Genomic DNA, 22638 nt, shown 5'->3' on the forward strand with positions numbered 1-22638 from the left:
GTAATATCTGCTGGTAACAAGTATATTGTATTTGTAAAAAGTTTTGACAGTTACATAAACTTAAATGTCTGTTTTTTATTTTATAGTACTCTGAGTATGTTAGCAATTGGATTACTCTAATAAAGGTTCTAAATTTATTCTGTATCTAATGAACTTCTTGAACAATGCCTTCTATAAACAATTAGTATGTCAGTGCTCAGTCACAGCAGAGTGGTTATGTTAGGAAGACCACCAAACAGGAAGCTTATATACCCTAAAAAATTAAGGTAAAATCGAGACAAGCAAAAATGTATGAATATTGTAAATGAAGAAATGATCAAGTAGAGGACATTAAAAGTACTTTTTTGAGCTTCCACTTTGGCACTAAGGTATTCCTAAACCACTCAGGTGATTATAGTTCATCTATATCTTGATAGTTGTTACCTGTTTTACTGTATCATTCATTTTCAATGGCAAAAACAAAGCCAATGTATAAATATGCATAAGGTTTGGTTGTCAGTAAAATTAAGTGGGGTAAACATGCAAATGCCAGAGGTAGATTACCTATAAAACAATATTACTATGTGCTACTGGTCTTGCCCTTATTCAGTGGTGATCACAGGCTGACATGTCTGATGAGATGCTGGGGTAAAATCTGACCCCAGCTAATACAGTTTGTTTTAAAAGGTAATCACTATGAGCATTCTGGTCCAGGTAGCATCAGCACAGTTGAAGCATGGCTGACTGTTCCCTGTGAGCATAGCCAGTTTCTAGGAATGTGTATGAGAGTAGACAGTTATAGATTGCAAGCTATGAACGGCTTTACTTGCTCAGTATATCAACTTATATACAAACAACGGATTGAGGAGGACTTTGACAGTAACTCAGCGGATGTGGCAAGGCATCCGATTAATCACAGAATACAAAAAGAAAAATGACGTACAAGACACACTGGCCAATAACAATGCCAACCTAGCAGAGGAACTTAACAGTTTCTTTGTACAGTTTGACAAGGACAATAACCAGCCTCCAGTCAGCTTGAAGCTGACTGGAGACTCACAGCCTTTGGTCATACACATACATGATGTGCGGCGGGCACTCGAAAACATCAATACAAGGAAGGCAGCAGGTCCTGATAATGTGCAAGGACGTGTGCTCCAGGCCTGTGCTGACCAATTAGCGGAGGTATTTACACACATATTCAACCTCTCTCTCTCCTCAGGTGTAGTCCCTGAAATCAACAACCATTGTACTTGTTCCCAAAAAACCGAGGATAACCTGTCTTAATGACTATTGAACAGTTGCTGTCACCCCTGTCATCGCAAAGTGCTTTGAACGACTGATAATCACCCACATCAAAGCCTCCATCTCAGCTGATCTAGACCAACACCAGTTTGCCTATCGGTCAAACAGATCAATTGAGGACGCCATCTGTGTGGCTCTACATGCTGCCCTTTCGCACCTGGAAAAGCCCAACAACTATGTTAGGATGCTCTTCATTGACTACAGCTCTTCATTTAATACCATCATACCTAACCAGCTGATCCAAAAACTCTATGCACTAGGACTTGCTCCGTCCATATGCAACTGGTTACTGGATTTTCTCACCAACCGCCCCCAGTCTGTCAGGATGGGCAAACACATCCTCCACCCTTACCCTGAGCACTGGAGTGCCGCAAGGATGTGTACTGTCCCTTTCTCTATGCACTCTTCACCCATGACTGTCAACCCATCCACCAATCAAACATTATTGTTAAATTTGCGGATGATACAACTGTCATTGGGCTTGTAACAGACAGCAGTGAAGCTGCATATAGGGAAGAGGTTCAGAATCTGACAGAATGGTGCAACACCAACAACCTGGTCTTAAATACCAAAAAGACCAAAGAAGTTATTCTGGACTTTAGGACCACTAAAAAGACCAATCACAGTCCAATAACAATCAATGCAGATGCTGTGGAGAGAGTTTCCAGCTTTAAGTTTCTAGGAGTCACCATCTCACAGGACCTGTCCTTGTTTGACAACAACTTGGCTATAATAGGCAAAGCACAACAACGCCTCTATTTTCTCAGGAAGATAAGGAGAGCTGACCTCCCCCAGAAGCTGCTGGTTAATTTCTATAGATGCACTATAGAGAGCATTTTAACTAACTGCATGATGGCCTGGTACAACAGCTGCACCAAGGCTGCTAAAGAAGCCCTGCAGCGGGTCGTAAAAACAGCAGAGGTCATTATTGGGACTGAACTGCCATCACTCGAACTCTCGTATAAGACTCGCTGTGTGAGAAGGGCCAAAAACATTCTCAAGGACAAAACTCATCCTGGAAATTCTTTGTTTGAGCTCCTCCCATCAGGAAGACTCTTTAGGTTAATCCGTGTACGCACAAACAAACTAAAAAAGAGCCTTTTCCCCATCTGCCATAAACTTTCTGAACTCTGAATCTCCTCAGTCTGAGACCATTTTTAATTGAACATGTGCAATAAGCTATATTGGTAATGTGCAATATACTAATGTAATACAATATAGAATATGTAATGTACTATTCATTAACAGGTGCAGTAATAATTTATGCTGCTGTACTTTGAGCAATAATAATTTGCTCTGGTTACTTGATCACTTAACACTGTATATGACATTTGGAATTATTTGAATTTTCTTTAAGTGCACCTTGGCTGTCACAAAAAGTAATTTCATTGTGTTACACAATGACAATAAAGTACTTGAACTTGAACTTAAGATAGAAAAGGGGCAAAAAATTGCACTGTTAAAAATAATGAATTTTATTTTTCTGGTAAAATGCAGCAGATTTTCTAATGGGAATCTAAGATCTTTGCACTACACATAAAATTTTTAAAGAAATGTTTTGCACATGGGTCATTGTATCCATTATATGCTCTCAACCACTTTATATCTCAGCTGGCCACACATTTTGATTCACTTTTCTGAGCTTTATAAACATCAATAGCAGTTACGTATATAAATAACACGGTACATCACTGTTTTGGACAAAAAGTCTTTGTCTATACCAATAATTCCCAGTTCGCTACAGAACCCAAGGCAACTAGTTGTAACTATAGCTCACTCTAAAATATTTTATAAAGCCAGTTGTATATGTCCTTTGTACCTTACTTTTCTTTCTCTCTTTTTTTCCATCAAACAAACAGTTTAACTTGCAAAGCACACCATCCAGCTTCTTCTCTCTATTATAACTACAGGCATGGATAGCCTTAACCATTTTTGGGGCCCTATGTATGGGTTTACTGTGGGTCCCCAACTAGAACAATGCAAACATCTATTGTGATATTTACATTTTTCATCAAGATAGTCCACCTTTGAAATGGAGCTGAGAAGCAACTATAAAACTTTTGCAGATGTCCAAAGAAGGCAATGGCATCTTTTGAGTTCTGGTTGCCTTTGTTACCACTAAATTCAATGTGTGAGCAGCACATAGCAATAAGAAAGTGCAAGGATTTTTTTTTGCAGGAGTCTTGCCTGTACTCCTTTTTCTTTCCTCTTCACGTTGTCACCATTATCAGATGATTGCCCTCTGCGATCATCAGAAATAATATTGAGTTCCTCAAGCCCCTCAAGGATAAGAGAAGACAAAATTTGTCCTGTTGTCATGGTTACTGGAAAGAATCCCATAAAGTGCTCTTTAATCCTGGTTGCTTCCTCCAGTGTGTCAGCTCTTATAATTAGTATTGTTTGCTCCTCATGGCTAACATCAGGTGTACATTTGAAAATAATGAAGTAATATGTAGACTGCTTGATGTCATTCACTTTATGATGAATTACCATCTCAGTTATGGAATTAATGAGCTCATTTTTAATTGTTTTGCCAGTGTACCTTGTATGCGTGCTGGTGCCATTCTCAACATGTTCTATATGGTGTTTCATAAATGCCTTTCTCTTCAAGCAAACAATGATCATTATGATAAAAGTAATAATATATGACTTATAATCAGACTCATTAAACAATGCACATGAAAAGCCTGCTACTAGGGGAAATTCAGCAGACTTCACATATATGACAAAGGGGGAACAATCATTTTTATTTTTGTTTTTTATTGGAGAAACAAGTAGTCCTAGCCCTGTTTTGTTCAACACATTAGGTGGGTCAATCCTTGTGGTGATTTCCAGTTGATTATTTAGTTAAATAATTTGCAGATCAGTTCTGTTTCATGCAAAGTGAGACACTGCTTTTCTCATGGCATATTCCATGGTATACAGAAATCCACCATGTGTATTACCTAACAAATATTTTAATAGTTATCACCTGCAGGCAGATATTATTAATTCTGCCCCACAGTCCTAAGTGTGTGTGCTTTATGTTCTGCTGTTTAATAGCTGCCACTAGCTGTCAATCAGGTGTCACAGTTAAAAGTTGCTGCCCACCTGCCAATTCATAATAAACAGACAAGCTACCTACAAAATTTCACTCTCTATAACAGGGAACCAATGAAAAACCTCCCACGTAAATATAGCTACTTGATGCCTTGCTGCCAAAACGTGAAAAAGTGGCAAACGGAAAAGCCCTCTAACTGGCCATTTCTGTTTCGTCTTCTCCTCCACCTTAGTGTGTCCACCATTGCAGGGTAAGAAGGCGTGATGGACAACTATTCTTCCCTCAGTCCCAGACAAGGCTGTCTCTGCTCTTAACATACTCATACTGTCTAATGAGATATTTAACAAGGACCATGCCTTGTGCCATCTGTGCTGAAGCAAAGAGAAGAATACACCAAAGCTTTCAGATTGGGAGAGCCTTTATGTTTGTTCCGTGCTTTTTTGCACTAGTTCTATTCAGCTATGTCTGTTTTAAGTGCTGAAATAAATTGTATGTTTTGCCTCTTTTAACTGCTGTTGTCTTTTTGTAAAGTATTAAATTTACAACAGTTTGTTATTCATCTAATCTTCCATATCCAAACCAATTCCAGATAACCAACCTTGCAACTACCTCATTAATGTCCTAACTGTACACACACATGACCAGCTCATCAAACTTAAGTATTTGCTGGATTGTTTAACTATACTGTTTGGTTAAAAAATGTGATTTTCATGTTTAAACATCATTTTAAAGCATTAATTTGAATTAAATAATTTAATCTAAAAAACCACCCAACACTAATTCTGTATGTCTTTCACACCATAATTATTTACTGTGTGCATTAAATGTATTACAAAGAACATAATTTTGAGGACATGGAATCATATTGTCTTTCCTACCAGCTGGTGCAGACAACAAGGATGTGCAACTAATTCAAGGAGTCTCAGAAACGTCTGTTGAGGTAAGTAAGCCTGTCTTTTTCATTGATGTTTGCTTATGTACTGATTTTGGCCATTTATATATTCTTATAGGAAACAATGTACTGTCAGAGATCATTTCTATATCCATCCCCGATTCACCTGCCACACCTATACCAGAGGCCCCAAAGGAAGACATTGTTAGTAGTCCACAAGAGCCCAAGATGGAGCCTGTGGTTTCTTCAGTAGACTTTAATGACTGCAATAAGTATTGTGAACTTTGCTCAGCATCCTTCTATAACCCCACAATGGCTCAGCAGCATTACAGTGGAAAGAAGCACTCTCGTAATGCAAAACGACAAAAACTTCTAAAAGATATGGGTGAAAAGACAGTTCCTTCTGAGTCGGAGACAAACAGTGAGTTTAAATCAATTAATTTCTTTAGTAATCACGCCTACTATAATAATTCATAACCAATTTCAGGGTTAATTTAGCCTAAGTTATTTTATTCTATCATCTTTTGTCATTTTGAAAATGATATATATTTTACTGTACCATTCAGCCAAACTTTTTTTTTTTTTTTTTGCATTCTCATGCTATTCAGACTTAATTGTTAAGACCTATAACCTTCTTACCTGGTGGTTGAATAAAATCCTTATTTCCCTGAAAGTTGACAAAGCAGACTAATAGGGCCGGTTTGTACTTCATGCTCAGAATGCATATGCATCATGGCTGCCACGCGTTCCTAGTGTTTATTTGATGCGTGCTCTGAGCACGTGCTCAGAAATTAATGCAACACATATGCGAGTTGTAGTACCAGCAAAAAATCGGGGTACTGTGTGTTCAAATTGGAACGCAATGCCAGAGTCTTTGTTTACTATCAACATGTGATAGCAAGCCACTTTGCAGATCCCACAGGATCAAATGTGTGTGCTTTGATGTTTGATGAATGGGTCAATGTGGTGAAGCATATATAATCAAATGTAAATGCCGAAATACAAATGTATTTGTGGTGCCTTTCTTCATATCTTTCTCACATCTATACATATATATATATAAAATCGAACATCTGTCTGTATGTCTGTCTGCTTTTCACTAGAGAACTACTTAACAGTAGTTACTTATTTAGATCTGTTTTTTTCTATAATTTGCTTGAACATTCTGGTTGATTTTTCGACTTCTCTCATCACACTAATCATAGTTCGCTTGCAGGAGCGATATATTCCCAATAATCTGAGACAGAGGCTGCTATGAGAGGAGGAAGCATGACGTCAGCAGTAGGGAGCCGGGCGGGGCATTCCTCACTGTTCTGTTTCACTACTACATGGCCGGAGCCACGGGGGGCAGCTAGTAGGCAATATATGCGTTGCATATTCCCAACTGTAATGACGCAATACATTTTAAAGGTCTCACGTACCATCTTCTGTGCCGTCTTTTTTTTTTTTTTTTTGGCACCTTCACAACAGTATCAGAATACTGAAATGTATTTGAGCTACATAGAACACAGAGGAACACAATAAAGGAAAAAAAGGTCAACTTCGTAATAAAAGTAGAAATTTCTACTTTAATGTCATAGTTCATTTTGTCATTAAAGTAGAACTTTGTAAACCTCATCTTAAAACCAACCCAATTGTTAATAGCTACGTGCTTCTGCTGCTTCCTCCTGCTCTGACAGCAGCAGCAGGCAATGATTGCCACACAAAAATGATTAAATTTTTGATATTCTAGCTCACTGCACATTTAGAATCCTTAGATTTATACTTGATACCACTTTCATGATTAAATGTGTTAAAGCATGTATTCTATATTTTACAGATAAATCGCTAACTTCATTTAAATAGTTGATACTGTTAATAATTATATATATGGGGCTGGAGCAGTAGCACTGCTGCCTTGCAGGGAGTCACATCACTGGTATTCCATGCCTGGAGTTTACATGTTTTCCTGGTAGATTCCACAGTGTGCTCCTGTTTCCTTCCAAGGACATGCTGGTTTGGGGATCTGATGATGCTAAAATTACACTAGTTCATGTGTATGCTTGTATTCACCTTGTGATGAGCTGATGCCCCGTCCAGGTGTTATTTCTACCTCATGCCCATTGCTAGCTGAAATGGACACGTCACTGGACTGATGGATGTATTTATTAAACATTCATTCTTTTCAGATATATTGTGGCAAGGTGTCCTTTGAATTTAATGGTTGTTTCGGGCAATTCAGAACACAGCAAAGCTAAACGTTGTTTTCTCACCATGATGATATCTCACACTGCCATCTGGTGGAATCCTCCAGATTTACATAAAGTAGCATCCACAGTCACACGCATTGCATTGTGTGAAGTATAAACCCAGCCATACAGGAAAACTTCAGAAAGACCATCTGTCTATAGCAAAACTCTGTTAAAGCACCCCGACAATGAGTGAAATGACACATGGTCATTGTACAGTCCAAAGTACCAACCTTTCTACAATATTTAGAAACCCTATTATATCATAGTTGAAACAAACACAGTTGAATACTGTTTTAAATGTAATGCTCCTGTTCAGTCACCAGTCTGGTAAAAAGACAGACAGAAGGAGCGTAAGTATAAGATGTTGGAGCTACCAAGGAAAACTGAATAAAGTAGCACAAAGTCCTAAACAGAAGAATAGTAGGTGTATGATTCTGTGTGCATAAAACAATACCAAGAATACTTAATACAAGTGGAAAATGATGCAAATTATTCTATTAGGCAAGCAGTGAAGATAGTAATGGAGTCTATGTACATTTTGCTGAAAATCTGATAGACAAAGTTGTTGAGTTGGAGAGTGTCAGTGAGTGTGTGGCTGTCTAAATTATTACTTTAGCTGATAAATACATTCTGTATATGCCTGGGAGGTTCACTGAAGCAAAGAATTTTCGGACAAATTGTAGTTGAGTAACAACATACTTTCTTTAGCAGGTTAAAGATAGGCTTGTTACCGACTTAAATGGAAATGTGAAAGTTTTTGTTAAACGTTGTGATGCTTAAAAAATGGGGTATGACGGAAAATTTGAAATTTTGGAGAGATAATAGTGTTGGGTAGGGTAGTTACATTTTAGAGTCTGTATCTGTCATTATGAACAAATCCTTATGGAAATTTCAGGCTCTCTTGCTGTAAAGGATAAAACAAGACCTATAAACTTTCATTGAACTTCCTTTATTCTTTTTCTAGTCTCATTATCCTGCTATGATATCTGGTGTTACTGCAGTGTCACCAAGCTGCTGGTCCTGTCTGTGTCATTTGACATGGAGATATTGAAAGCTTTGACATCGAAAGTAATACACTTCCAGTTACACTGTCCAAGTATTTATGTACTTGTTTAGAAAATCCATGTGATGTTGTGGACACATCTTTAGAAAAAACGAGCAGAGTCTTCAGAAAGGCAGTCAGAATTTAAATTTGTTTATGTTAAACATTAAAACTGCTCTTTTTAATTGTGTTTAGTGTAAAGTGTTTGTTTATAGATATAAATGTTATGTAGCTTATAATTGTAATAAACACTTTGATTCTCAGCTGGCCTTAACAGATAAAGGCATAATCAAAGATGGGCAAAGTCACAATTCTGGTGACCTGTATCACATAGTCATCTACTCTAGTCATCTACTCTTTCATGGGCATTCTACAATATTATAATTAAGGGCTTTGCAGTCTAGTAAGAAACCATTTTATCCTTGAATTCCAAGGCTTCCAGTATCTTTGGTGTCATTTCCCATGGGTAGGAGTAGCACTTTCTCGATACAGCGGTTATCACCAGCTTTCACAGCTGGATATTGAGAAGAGAGATGGAGGGTCAGTAATTAACAACAGCATCAAATCGGTGTATTATATTAAATACTAAATTATATTAAAATAGTAAGTATTTAGTCTGGATTTAAACATGGAGACTGATGCAGTTTTGGGGGCTTGCCATGTAGCTAAAAGATCAACTTCCATTGCTGATTTATTAATATTTTTACTACACTGACATATTAAGATCATTATATAAGCCGTGGTAAGTGTGTATTGGTATGTTGAGGTAAGTATAGGCCATGCCACTTAAAGCTTTTTGTGTGAAAAGAAGGATTTTAAATTAAGCCAAAAACTTAATGAAAAGGTCAACTTGGGAATTACTTCCAGGGCTAGATTCACCCTATACAAAATGTGGGGATACACCACCCAGGCCCAGGCAGGAAGTTATGTGATCGTACATCCTGATTCTAGTAATGATTTCTTGAAACAGAATTTTAAATTAATCGAAAGCTACAAATATGATTATTTGGACAGCTTATGAATAAAGACAAAATGTAATTAGTGAGTTCCCCTAGAAATACATTCTTGAATATTTTTTTTTTAATTCATTTTTCAAAACAAGTATCTATCAGTTATCTAATCTTGTAACACACAGGTACAATAGAAAAAATGTCACTTGGTCTGAAAGAAAGATGTAGCTGAGTAACCTCTATATATGACTGAAAGCAAATATTTAAGCACTTTGTCTCCCTGGGTCAGCATATAAAGTGAAAACAGCAATAGGTGCCAGTCCTGTGTCCTGAGGGACAATGTTTCTCACTTCAGAAAGTAACGATGGAAAACAATCGTTGCATTTCTGTAAATACTGAAATTAATTTGATAAATATGAACTGAAGTTGAACTATGCAAGGACAGTTCTTAAGAGGCTAATGTAATTTTCAGTTTTCTTTTAGTATGATCTAATAGAATGGTAAGGTGAAACATAGAATTTATGTCTAACAACTTCAAAAAAGTAGTGTTTGATTCATCACATATGGTGGTCTTTTGAAGACACTTGATAAACAACTCCACAATTGTCTCTAAGAGGGTGAGGGTTAGCAAAATGATCACTTTTTACGTTTTTCTCTGCTAACATTTTATCAGCTGAGCATCATTCAAGATCAACCACATTCTTACCTTTCATCTCATTCAATGAGTGCTGCATTGGCCTCTGAAATGTATTTTTTGAGTTTAAATGAAACAATGTGCCTAATTGAAGGATATTGGATAATATGAAGAAGTGACATTGAAGGTATATATCATTTTGATCTAAACAAAGATGAGGAAGGTGCAATAGCTTTGTATGCACTGACAGGTTACTCCCAAAAACAAGTCATTCAGTGCATTTCTCTAGAGTACCCCATATTTCATTTGCACTACCATTAAGAGAGCATGTAAGCAATGAACAATAATAAAATGGAAGACCCTTCTATGGTGGAAGGAAAACAAAATATACTACCTGATCTGTCAAAAAAAGTGTGCTTCCACGCCACTAATATTCCCTTTGAACACATGTTCTATATAGTTTTTTTTTTGTTCTTTATTTCGCCTTATACAATTTCTCGTGTTAGGAATTTGTTAGTTTTCGCATACCCCTTGGGGTCAGAGCGCAGGGTCAGCCATTGTACAGCGCCCCTGGAGCAATTGAAGGTTAAGGCCTTGCTCAAGGGCCCAGCAGAATAGGATCTCTTTTGGCAGTGACAGGGATTTGAACCGGCAACCTTCGGGATACCAGCGCAGATCCTTACCTTCAGAGCCACCATTCCGCCCAGTTACAAACATATTCAACAGTTGCATGCTTGATTAAATAAAAATAGCAGTTTGTTTAAATGAAAACAGTATACTTACTGTGATATGCACAGTTTAAATAAAATTTTACAGTTTATGTAATTAGGAAAAGTATACTGTTTATGAATATCATCAGTCATTACAGTGCCATCACATATGTTCCACCCCTCAATGGACATTGGTGGTGTAATAATTTACTGTATTTTTTTTTTGTGTGTGTGTGTGTGTGTTATTCAAATACCAAATGACCAACCAGCAGCAGCTTTGGTTAATAGTTGAATTTGATGATTTAAGACGTCCATACAGCAGCAGAGACATAAAAAAAACAAAGATATAGACTCACAGGACAATTAATTCAGTCAATCAAGAGATGAATAAATAAATGTATATTTTGCAGAAATTGCAAAATTAACTTACATTGTAAGCATTTAGTTTAAGATGTCGGAGGGTGCACTGAATTGCCTGATAACAGCAGGCAGAAAAAATGCCCAGAAGCACTTTTTAGCACACTGTGGTGGAATGAGCCTACAGCTAAAAGTGCCCCAAGAGCACACGTCCTGGAGTGGATGGAGCGGATTATTCATGATCACATATATTTTATACTACAGCTTCCAGTGTGTCCAGGGTTAGCCCTATTATTATTAAGTTTGTTCAGGAATTGTGTGTCTTTTGAACTCGGATTACTTCCCCAGGATACCACAGCATAGAAAAATACTCAGGTTACTACAGAGATCAGAGTCCCTTCAGGATGTACTCTGCTACTGTGTTGTCAGACCAGTCCAGTTTGCTGTTTATATGAACCTCTAGGTACTTGGTGTTGCTCTGCACCAGTTCCATGTTTTCCCCCTGAATGGTGTCCTGTCTCAGAGGTTCTTTGACACGCTTTATATCCTCCACCAACTCTGTTGTCTTGCTGATATTGAGTTGCAGATGTTTCTTCCTGCAACACAAGACAGAGTCTTACACAAGCCTCCTGTACTCAGAGTCATCAGCATTATTAATGTAGCGTATGATGGAGTCATCTGAAACTTTCTATAAGAAAGCACTGGTATTATACTGGAAGTCTGTTGTGTAGAAGAGAAACAAAAGGAGGGAGGATAGTTCCATTTGGTGCTCCAGTCCAGTATTACAAACACCACCATTTGTGACAGTCCCTAAAGCTTCACAAACTTCTGTATGTTGACCAGGTAGTCCATAATTCAGGAGATCGTGGGAACATTAAGATGCAAAGCCTTGAGCTTTTTCTCCAGTTGATGAGACATAATGGTGAAAATTAACCTGACTGTGGGTGCTTGCTTTGTGCAGTTGGGTGTTGGCTTTGCAGAGCATGTAATTTAAAGCATCCCCAAAACTTGTATGTGCCTGATTTCCAAACTGCAGTGGATCAAGATGTTCTTAAACCAGGGATCGGAGCTGTTTCAGGGCCAGTCTCTCAAAGATCTTCAGGATGAATGAAGCAAGAGCAACTGGTCAGAAGCCCTTGAGCAATCACTGGAATGTTCTTTCTTTGGCATTAGGACTAAACAGGGTAGTTTTCACAGGTGCAGAACCTTCTACAAACTCAGAGAAAGGGAGAACAGGTACAGAAGGACCCCATAGAGCTAACTGGCATATGTTTTCAGCACCTTAGTGCTGACTTCATCTGTACTTGCAGTCTTGTTTATACAAAGTGTTTTCCCATCTTTCCCCTCTATTGATCAGCAGAGACAGAAAGGCCAGAAAGTGTAAGGAGGCTGGAGACCACAGGTGTGAGAGATGGCAGTTCGGATTTTGGATCTGCCTCAGCTTGTACAAGAAATGTTGGTGAATGGATGGACTGACAAGAATATTCAAACCTGTTGAAGAACTGGTTCAGTTTATTAGCTCTGTTCCTGTTTCCTTCCTCTGCAGGTTTTACAGTCTGCTTGTGATTTTTTTAGTACCGGTAATAGTAATAATAAACATTGTCACATGTTCAGAGAACAGTTGAATTTTGTCATGTAGGTGTAACCAATCAGCAAAATGATGTGACTCTTAAGTGCCACAATAAATTTCAGTTTATGGAATAGAAAGCACAGCAGCTTACATGATAAGCTATGTTCAGAGTTAATGAAACCTATTGTAATATCTCAGAAAAATACTGGATGTAATTGTGTAAAAATTAAAAAGTCCCATCAAAATAATTTTGACATTTTAAGACCAGCTCTTTATACAAGTTGTCGAATTACAAGATATCTATCTTATGGCCATTTGAGTTATGACTGCTACCGCATCTTACTGGCAAATGAGTTTTTGCCACAACAGTACCATATGCCATGGCTCATTCATCTTGATCTCAATTTAATACCTAAAGCGGTTTCAACTACGTTAGGTTACAGTTGTCTTACAATTACAGAAAAAAGGCAATTGATCTAGATGCAAAAATGAAAGTGATCAAGCAGTTTAATTGAGCATAGAAAGTGAATGTGATTGCATGTCACTTTAAGTTATCCTATTGTAAATGTTGTTAACTGCACACACTGTACTGCTACACTCTGGCTTTGAATCTGCTTAACCTCCAAAGATTCTGTGAATCAAGATGTGCCACATTGTGCAAACCATCAGAAAGAGGTAATGAAATCACACTGGACTCCTTTATCTATTAATGTTTATTATTAATAGGCTGAAATGTTAAAACATGCAAGCGCTCAAACTCTGCCGGTACAATTCCTCCTCTCACAGTTAAAACAATGAACACTGGGAACGTCTCACAGTGATGATGTAACATAGCTCGGACAAGGAAAGAATTTGTGTTAAAGGTTTGGCATCCGTTCGATCAACAGTGATAACGAAACAAAATAATAAAGTAAAACAATAATTTTCAAAAAAAGATTGAAAATCTACACGATATGCCAAGAATGATAATTCAAAAAAAGGATATAAAACCAACAATATGACTTAAGGGACTTATTATACAGTACTGTACATACAGTCAATTTTAAATACATATACCGGGCCATCTTACATCCAAATTGACTTACAGCCAGTCCATCAGAACTGATTATGGATGTAAGTCAATGACTACCTGTACACTGCTGATACAGAATTACTCGCAGTCTATGGTCAGCATAGCAGATTAGGATAGTGAATATTTTTAGCTGAAGTTGGAGTGTTAAGAGAGACGAGTTGTGAATTATCCTATTTGTTTTTGAAAAAAGTAATTATCCCTTTGCATTGTGCCATCTTGACATACAACAATATCTTGCCAGAAATAATCAGTAAACAACCAGTAGCTATTGGTTATTCTCTAACATTGCTATGGTAGAATTTCCTATGTGATGATTCCAGCATAAATTGCTTGTTTTAGGACCTGCTAGATTATTTCCAGTATGATAAGATCAAGGCTTCATGTTGTTATTGTAAATTTTAAAATTGCACACTTCAACTTTGTTACCTCCTTCACTCTCCTGACGCTTTACCCAATGTATGAATACATAATATTCTTAAATCTGCTTATTTCAAGCATCAAGGCAGGAACCAGCATTTTACACCTGCATTTACACAGGCCCAATATGGAATCACCAGTTAAACTGTATGTCTGAATGATTTTCTTTGATTATGGTTTAAATGAAGATCATATCTTTTAATTGACAGTCTGTAAGTGCTACAAGCCAGCCTTCAGTGAACCGTGCTATTTAACAATCAAGTAAACCAAAATCATTTCAACAAATTCAACTAAGTTATGTACAGCATAGAAAAACATGATTATTGTGATGCTGCATATAAGGTTTTTAAATATATAATCATTGTTTTGACTAACTCCTTATTGTCTTTGCTCTTCAGCTGTTGGAGTTGGGATTTTCCCTTGTCCAATTTGCAGTATTACTCTGAACTCCATAGAAGTGTACCAGTCACATATGCAAGGAAATAAACATCAACTCAAGTGAGTGATTTTTCTATTGTAATATCACTATTAAGAACTTTTGGTGCTATTCTCATTCTGCCAATTCAGTGGGATTTAATTCAATTTGCTGTTTCCCCTTTATGATCATTTAAAGTTTGTTTTGGTATTTTTGTAGTATTATATAAATGCAGTCCCTTTTTTATCATCTGAATGACTTGTAGATTGTCATATATTCTTTCAGTTATCCATCTGCCTAGAATGACTTATTATTTTGGTTTAGTCTTATTATTTTCTGTTCTGGGTTGTGTAATTCAATGTCTGTGTCTTTGCATATCTTTTATTTCTAACATTGGTATATTATTTGGACAAAGTACAATAAAAGCTGTAATTAATATTTAACAGTTCTATAGCAAAATAGGTACAACATATCAGAATGTGACTGCTCCATCAAGGCAAGAAAAGTCTTTCATCATTGCCACTTTTATCCCATTATGAAATTTAGAAATAAAAATTTATGATTCATGCGTGATTTGAGCGACTGATGATGTGGCCAATTAGCTGTGAGTTGCAGTCATTTTAAGCTTATAGTTTCTTGCATCTGAGTGAGAATGAGAAATGAGAGCAAAATTATTTTTTTAATATAGCACCCTACACAGACAAAGGAAAAGACGCTTAACTTTCATCTTCTCAGCATGTAATGAAAATGGCTGCATATGTCTGTCTAAATATTTGTCCATTTTCTTAACCAGCTTATCTATGACTAGTCTACTATGGCGAGTAAATGGGCTACTCCATATGTTTATTCCAAAGTAAGGTTCATTTAGTTAGTATTTGAAAACATCCACATTGGTCAGACATTTATGTGGTGTGGCCAATGCATTAACACAAGTCTGTAATCACTGAAACACCCAGCTATCTGAGCTATTAAAATAGCGTACTTCACTGTAGAAAACTAACATTATATTTTTGCCATTTGTTGTGATTTTGAAACCAAAGTAATGTCTATTAATATAACGAGTAAAATGTGAGGAATACAGTGAAAGCACATATATCATGTGTTTGAATGGTATCGATATGAATGGGATGTGGTCTCCAGTTAGGAGTAACGGTGTGATCAGTCCAGTTGCAGGGCTAATTCTTGATTAGTGTGTAGGCATATATATTAGCAAAATTTGATCTCTTAAGTGTGACACGTTGAAAACTGAACAAAGTTAGCTCTGAAATAATGTATTAATCTTAAGTTGACAGATTTAATTTTTGCAAAGGTAGCCTTAAAGTTGGGAGAAACACTGAAAAGAGAAAAGAGCATGGAGTTCGAGACATTTGAAATTTGAATTAATTGACTGTTCCTTTAAAAAAAATTCAATAATAATAATAATGTGCACCTTATCATAATTTACATGCAACTCAATGTGCTTTCCAAAGAGTAATCAACAAAAACAATAAAGATATTCCATAGTTAGTTACTTGGATATTATCATTGATTAATATTACAGTAATTTCTAATAAATGTAATATACTAAGTAGAAAATCAACCTTGGCATTGATAAACAAAATGTAAACACTAAAGAGCAAAACATACCTTTAGTCTTACTGGAAACAGGTTCGTATTGTTTTCTAAGTAAAAGCTGTATATATAAAGCTCTGCTACAGCTGCCCATAGGAAGGCTTCTGGGGTTGGGATAAAGCCCTTGGGAGCCCCATCCCCGGAAGAGTCAGAACCTTCGGACAGCCAATGGGGTCAGGCCAGTTGGGGATCAAAACTGGTGTGGTGCTGAGGCGTCACCCGCTGCACGGCAGCACTCAGAATACAGCACTCTCTGAGTGCCTTGTCTGTTGTCTCAGTGTATTCTCTGACCGCGGTGAGTGATGTCTCGATGAGTGAGACATTTTATTTACTTTGCATAGTGCTTGACGAGTGCCCACAAGGTGACACTACTCTGGTCATGGGTGACTTCAATGCAGCCACTGGCGCTGACAGGGCTGGCTGTGAAGATTGTCTCGGTAGCCATGGGCCTGGTGACTGTGGTGAAAGTGGCTCCATGTTTCTTGACTTTGCAAAAGGTCAGTGGCTTCGAATCGCTGGATCCTGATCCTGCGCCCTGAGCCGTATCGTTGGACTTGGTACTCCAGTACTATATGTGGTGCGGTGAAGGAGATCGATCACATCCTCGTGGGCAAACGCTGAAGGCTCTTATAAAACTGCAGTGTCTACAGAAGTGCCCAGTTTGTGAATTCTGATCACCAACTTGTTGTTGCTGCTCTGAAGATCCAGTGTAGGTTTGGTAGGTTACCACCTACTAGGAAAATGAGACTGGACTTGGCCATACTCCAAGATAAGGCTGTTTCTGACAAGTTTGCGAGCAGTTTGTGTGAGGAACTTACGGATTTGGGTGTGACTGCTGATCCTAATATGGTATGGGAGACCTTCCGTGACAAGACCATGAAGATTGCTGTTCCTAGAAGGAAGTGTTACATCTCTCAGGGCACTCTGGATATCGTGGAGAGAAGTCGCAGCGCACGCCTTGATGGCAACTCCAGTCTGTACCGGGAACTGAGAAGTATGGCTGCAAGGGCTCTGGAAGCAGATAAAGAGATATTTGTTAGAGGAATCTGTGAGCAAGTGACACACCATCTATGGTCTAGTGACCCACATCCTGCTTACAGAGGAATCAAAGCATTACGCATGTCTGAATCTGCTCCTCAGAGAGTCGCGGTCAGGATGGCTGATGGAACAGTCCTTACAGATGACACTGCAGTTGTGATCCGCTGGGCTGGCTACTTTAAGCTGTTGTTTAAAGCTGATCCTCCGGCTAGGACGTTGGATATCTCTGGGTCCACGGCTCTTGAGGCTGATCCTCTAATTACCTGTGAACCCCCCAATCTCACTGAGATTGCACAGGTGGTGAAACAGCTGACGGTAGGGAAAGCCTCAGGAATCTGTAGTAACCGAGGTGAACTTCTCCATGCTGGTGGTAAGGCTGTTCTCCTGCCATTGCAAGCAATCTTTGCTTCTATTTGGGACACTGGCATCATCCCAACTGATTGGAAAACTAAACTTGTTGTCACTATCTGGAAAGGGAAGGGTGATTGCCTGGATTGCGGCAACTACAGTGGGATAACACTGCTCTTGGTTTGGGATAAGGTCCTTGTTGGGTCGTCCTCAATAGGATCTGAGATCACTTGCTCACCTACCAGCAACCAGAGCAGTCTGGTTTTACCCCTAAGAAGCCTACCATCAACCGCATCCTGGCACTGAGGGTTCTCATGGAGCACAAATGCAAATATCAGCAGTTTCTTTGCAGCCTTTGTCGATTTTCGCAAAGCGTTCGACTCAGTTGATAGAGTTGCCCTGTGGGACATCCTGAGACTTCTTTGAATCCCCTTAAGGTTGCTGGATATCATAACTGGCCTGTACACTGGTACTGTGAGTGCTGTGCTGAGTGGAGGCAGAACCTCTGTGTTTTTCCCAGTTGATTCTGGGGTTCATCAGGGGTGTTTTCATGTTCCTATTCTGTTAATTGCTTGCATGGACTGGGTGTTGGGCAAGGTCGTGGAGTCCAGCAGCTGTGGGGCATCTGTTGGCGAAGAAAGATTCACTGATCTTGATTTTGCTGACTATGCTGTGATCTTTGTGGAGTCAATGGAGGCTCTGATCGGGGCTCTTGATAGACTGAGCGTGAAGTCTGAGTATCTGGGCTTGCGAATGTCCTGAATAAAAACCAAGATCCAGGCAAATAATGACCTCTTCGGCACAGCCATCAGCAGTGTGTCAGTCTGCAGAGAGAATGTTGACCTTGTCGAGAGGTTTACTTACCTCGGTCGGCCTTGACATTCATGTCTCTGGTGACTCTTCCTATAAAGTCAGTAGATGGATTGGTAGAGCATTGGAGGGTCATGAGGTCACTGGAAAGGGGTGTATGACGCTGCTGATATCTATGCAAAAGGACGAAGGTCCAAATCTTTAGTGTCCCAGTGCTTCCTGTCTTGCTATATGGTTGCAAGACATGGACACTGACCAGTGACCTGAGATGAAGTCTGAACTCATTTGGTACTATATCTCTTCAGAAAATCCTTGGGTACTGCTGGTTTCACTTTGTGTCGAATGAGTGGTTGTTAATGGAGTCCTGAATGAGGCACATTACCTGCATTTTGAGGGAGTGTCCATTACGTGGTGCAATTTCCCCGAGGGTGATCTGGCTTGCAGGATCCTCATTGTTGAGGACCCGAGTGGCTGGACCAGTCCAAGGGGACGCCCACATAATACCTAGCTGCAGCAGATAGAGGATCATTTCCGGAGGGTGGGACTGGACCGCATGTGTGCATGGGGGGTTGCCAACCAATATCCCAAGCTGTTTTGTTGTGTGACGGGTGCAGCAACACGCTGTACCAGTGCATGCTCCCCGACCTGACCTGACTAGAAGGTCATGGTAGGAAGACAGAAGCAAGCAATCAAATACTTAAGTCTCATGGTAATCAGTCTCTGCATTATAGAATTCAGAATGACCTAGGCGAGCTGGTCGCCCATCCGCCACTGGGCACAGTTGATACAGTCATCTGTAAATGTTATTTCTTATTTCTTCCAGTACCCTAGGTGACTGCAGAATACAGTGCTTTGAATAGGTACGGGTGGTGCATAGCACCAACACACAGGATGGGAGACAAAAAAAACAATGGATTAATGACGATTACTTATTTATAAATTAAAGAGGTAAACTTGTCACCAGATTGCAGTTTTATGTTTTAATTACTGGTAAGCCAAATTTAAAAAAATGGGTTTTTAGAAGTTTTTTGAAATGTTCCATAAATTTAGCCTGGCGTTAGGGAATCCATTCCCGGTCTCTGATTACCAGGAGCCTCGGATTCCCGGACGTTTTTCATTCCCGCATTCCTGGGAATGAAACTGCTGTAATTCCCCGGAAAACGGGAACGGCCAAGTTTGCATATATAGCGTGTAAAAGTGTAAAAATCGATCAAGAAATAACAGTTATAGTTGAAAATAATTAAGGAGGCGCCATTGCTGCAGCTTGCACTTCATCAGACAACAGCTTTGAACAGCAACTTGAAATTGCAGTGCATCAGTCTGTTGCATCCGCATTATCTGTGCCAAGAAACTTGCCATCACAGAATGATGACAAGAAACTGGATGCATCACTAAAAGCTGAAATGGCGGTGTTTCAGTGCAATGGCAAGCGCGGGCGTTGTTTAGAACAAGTGTATCAGTATCTGATGATTGTGCTGCCTACTTCAGTGGAGGCAGAGCATGCTTTCTCAGCAGCTGGCGTACTTCTGCACGAAGGTGCGCTCTCGCACGGACGACCGCACGCTGGACACATTAATAATAATAATAATAATACATTACGTTTGTATAGCACTTTTCTCAGTACTCAAAGTTCTATCCACACAGAGAGGAACCGGGAAGCGAACCCACAATCTTTCACAGTCTCCTTACTGCAAAGTAGCAGTTCTATCACTGCGCCACCTGTGAGGATGTTGTGCTTTCTATGCTCTTATTACCACAACTAAAGATACATGTACTTCTATGACAGCATGAACTGCTTGTAGATAAGGTTAGTCTTTTATTTGTGTCAACATATTGCAGTAGTTTTATTAAAAATAAGTGTCAGTCGTTCTAAAACTGTTCACATGTGAGATGCCCGGGATTCCTGGGAATGAAATGTGGAATTCCCGGGAATGGATTCCCTACCTGGCATATATCTATTGGTAAATTATTCCAAAGTTGAGGTGCATAACATCAGAAAGCTGCCTGAGCAGTTCTTTTATGCTTAGTTTTTGGAATAACGAACAAACCATTATTTGCAGATCTAAGGTTATGATTTGGTGCATAAGAAAATGGGCATTCTGAAATGTCAGGGGGAGGGGCAAGATTGTTAGGAGCCTTATATACAAGTAGAAATATTTTAAAATTGATTCTAAAGGACACTGGCAGTCAATGTAAAGATATTAATACTGGGGTTACATGCTCATATTTTTTCTTTTTGGTTAAAATTATCACATTCTGGACAAGCTGTAGACCAGTGGTTCCCAAAGTGTGCTTCCTCACTGCTGCACCGCAAAATATTACAAAAGTTTCATAATTTTATTTCCATTTTCAATTCAGTGTGATAGGATGCGACATCTGGCGGACCTGGTGCAAACCAGTAACTCACAGTAATAACTGTTTGCGGAAGGCTCTACAAATGGTTACTAGATGGTGCTCTACAATAATTAAGTTTCTCGATTGTTTTAGTAGTTTGTCAAACTTTCTCGGTACTTCGTGTTCATATATAAATAGCTGTTGGTTTTGCGCGGTCTTAGTGTTGAATTACTTTTTGGAGATTGAATCAACTGTATATTGTTGTGATTAAGTCAAGTGAAGTTTCTGAAGTATTTCTGCTCGCGTGTATTTTTAAAAATGGATCGGTTTTTTACTAAAAAGTAATAAATGTTGTGAGAGTGAAAATAAAGAGGGCACACCATCAACCAGTGGCAACTTCAATCAGAGTGTGAAGAAGCGCAAATATCGAAAATATGATGACAGTTATTTGGACTTTGGTTTTATGTTGACAGAAGTCAATGGTGAAGAAAGGCCGCAGTGTTTACTGTGTATGAAAGTTTTGGCACCAGAGTGCATGCTACCTAGTTGAAACGCCATTTAGAAACCAATCATCCCAGCATGGTAGTAGTACTCTACCAGAAAGTTAAGAGTTAAATCAACAAAAAGGTAGTTTTTATAAGCAGGCATCAATACCAAGCATTGCATTGCTAACATCTTACAAGGTGGCACATACAATCGCAAAATGTAAGAAACCTCATACCATCGCAGAAGAACTCATTCTACCAGCTGCTATAGATATGATGAACATTATGATCGGTGAGTCTCCTGGAAAGATGCTTTCAAAAGTACCTTTGTCCAATAACACCATCAGTCACAGAAGCAGCTGGATGAGGCCACTGATAATAATAATAATAATTATGCTCACTTGATTTGCTATGTACGATTTATAGAAGGTAGTAACATTGTAGAAGACTTTCTCTTTTGTAAAAGTATCACTGCTGGTGCTAAGACTCAAGATTTGTTTGAAATCCTTGATACTTTTATATCCGAAAATAATTTGGAGTGGACTAAATGCAATGGTGTCTGTACTGATGGTGCTCTTTCTATGTCCGGCTGTTATGGAGGATTGCAGGCACTTATTTGAAAAACTACTTTTTCTAGTATTTTACTTGGATAAGGCAAGTTGGACATTGGCCTATAATTGTCTAAGATAGAGCAATCAAGGTTATTTTTCTTGAGCTGAGTTTTAATTTTCAGCAGTTTTTTTTGAAAGAATCTGGGGAAATGCAAGAATATAATGAACAATTTACTATGTCAAGAACATTGTTGTTAAGTAGATCCGAAAATTCTTTAAAAAGATGCTTGTAGAAATGGGGTCTAATACATAAGTGGACTGTTACTGAGTAATTACTATTTGAAGCTCTGATAAACTAATTTTAGTGATGCAGCTAAGTTCACAGTGCTGAGCGCATTGATGCTCAACAAAATTTTTCTTCGAAATCAGTTTTACAATAAGTCTGATATTATCAATCTTTGCTCTAAAATATACTACAAAATCTTCACTTTTAGTCTCTGATGTTTTCAGTGCTAATGGAGCTGAGTTTAAAAAGCGATCAACTGTTGAAAATAAGCTTTGGATTTCCTGCACTATTATTAATAATTTTAGAAAAGTAAAAATGCTCTCTCTAGATGCACTACTGAATTATATTTAGTTTTATATTTGTTAGTTTCATTTTTCTCTGTTGTAATTTTTAATTTTTTCTCTTTTAAGTTTACAGACTGTCTCAGTGTTTCACAATACTACAATTGTAAATAACTTCTTAATGTTTTCGGGTGCTACCTGGTTTGCTGTGAACTGTATCTTTGCATTAAAATGCTCTACCATATTATTTACATCACTGCCTGCACTGGAAAAGCCAGTG

The 22638-nt window shown here is 38.4% G+C and overlaps 1 protein-coding gene across 2 annotated transcripts in view; it reads left to right on the top strand.

The window, feature by feature from the left end:
- Positions 1-22638, top strand: part of zmat1 (zinc finger matrin-type 1) — a 106482-nt gene that overhangs the window by 64912 nt on the left and 18932 nt on the right. The window contains exons 5-6 of one of the 2 annotated variants that reach the window (XM_028804646.2): positions 5206-5637; positions 14598-14697. In XM_028804646.2, coding sequence (XP_028660479.1) covers positions 5206-5637; positions 14598-14697 — 532 coding nt within the window. The remainder of the gene's footprint in view (positions 1-5205; positions 5638-14597; positions 14698-22638) is intronic. The other variant, XM_028804647.2, reaches the window with a different exon arrangement.

The sequence above is a fragment of the Erpetoichthys calabaricus genome, chromosome 7 (genome assembly GCF_900747795.2).
Source record: "Erpetoichthys calabaricus chromosome 7, fErpCal1.3, whole genome shotgun sequence".
Classification (NCBI taxonomy): domain Eukaryota; kingdom Metazoa; phylum Chordata; class Cladistia; order Polypteriformes; family Polypteridae; genus Erpetoichthys; species Erpetoichthys calabaricus.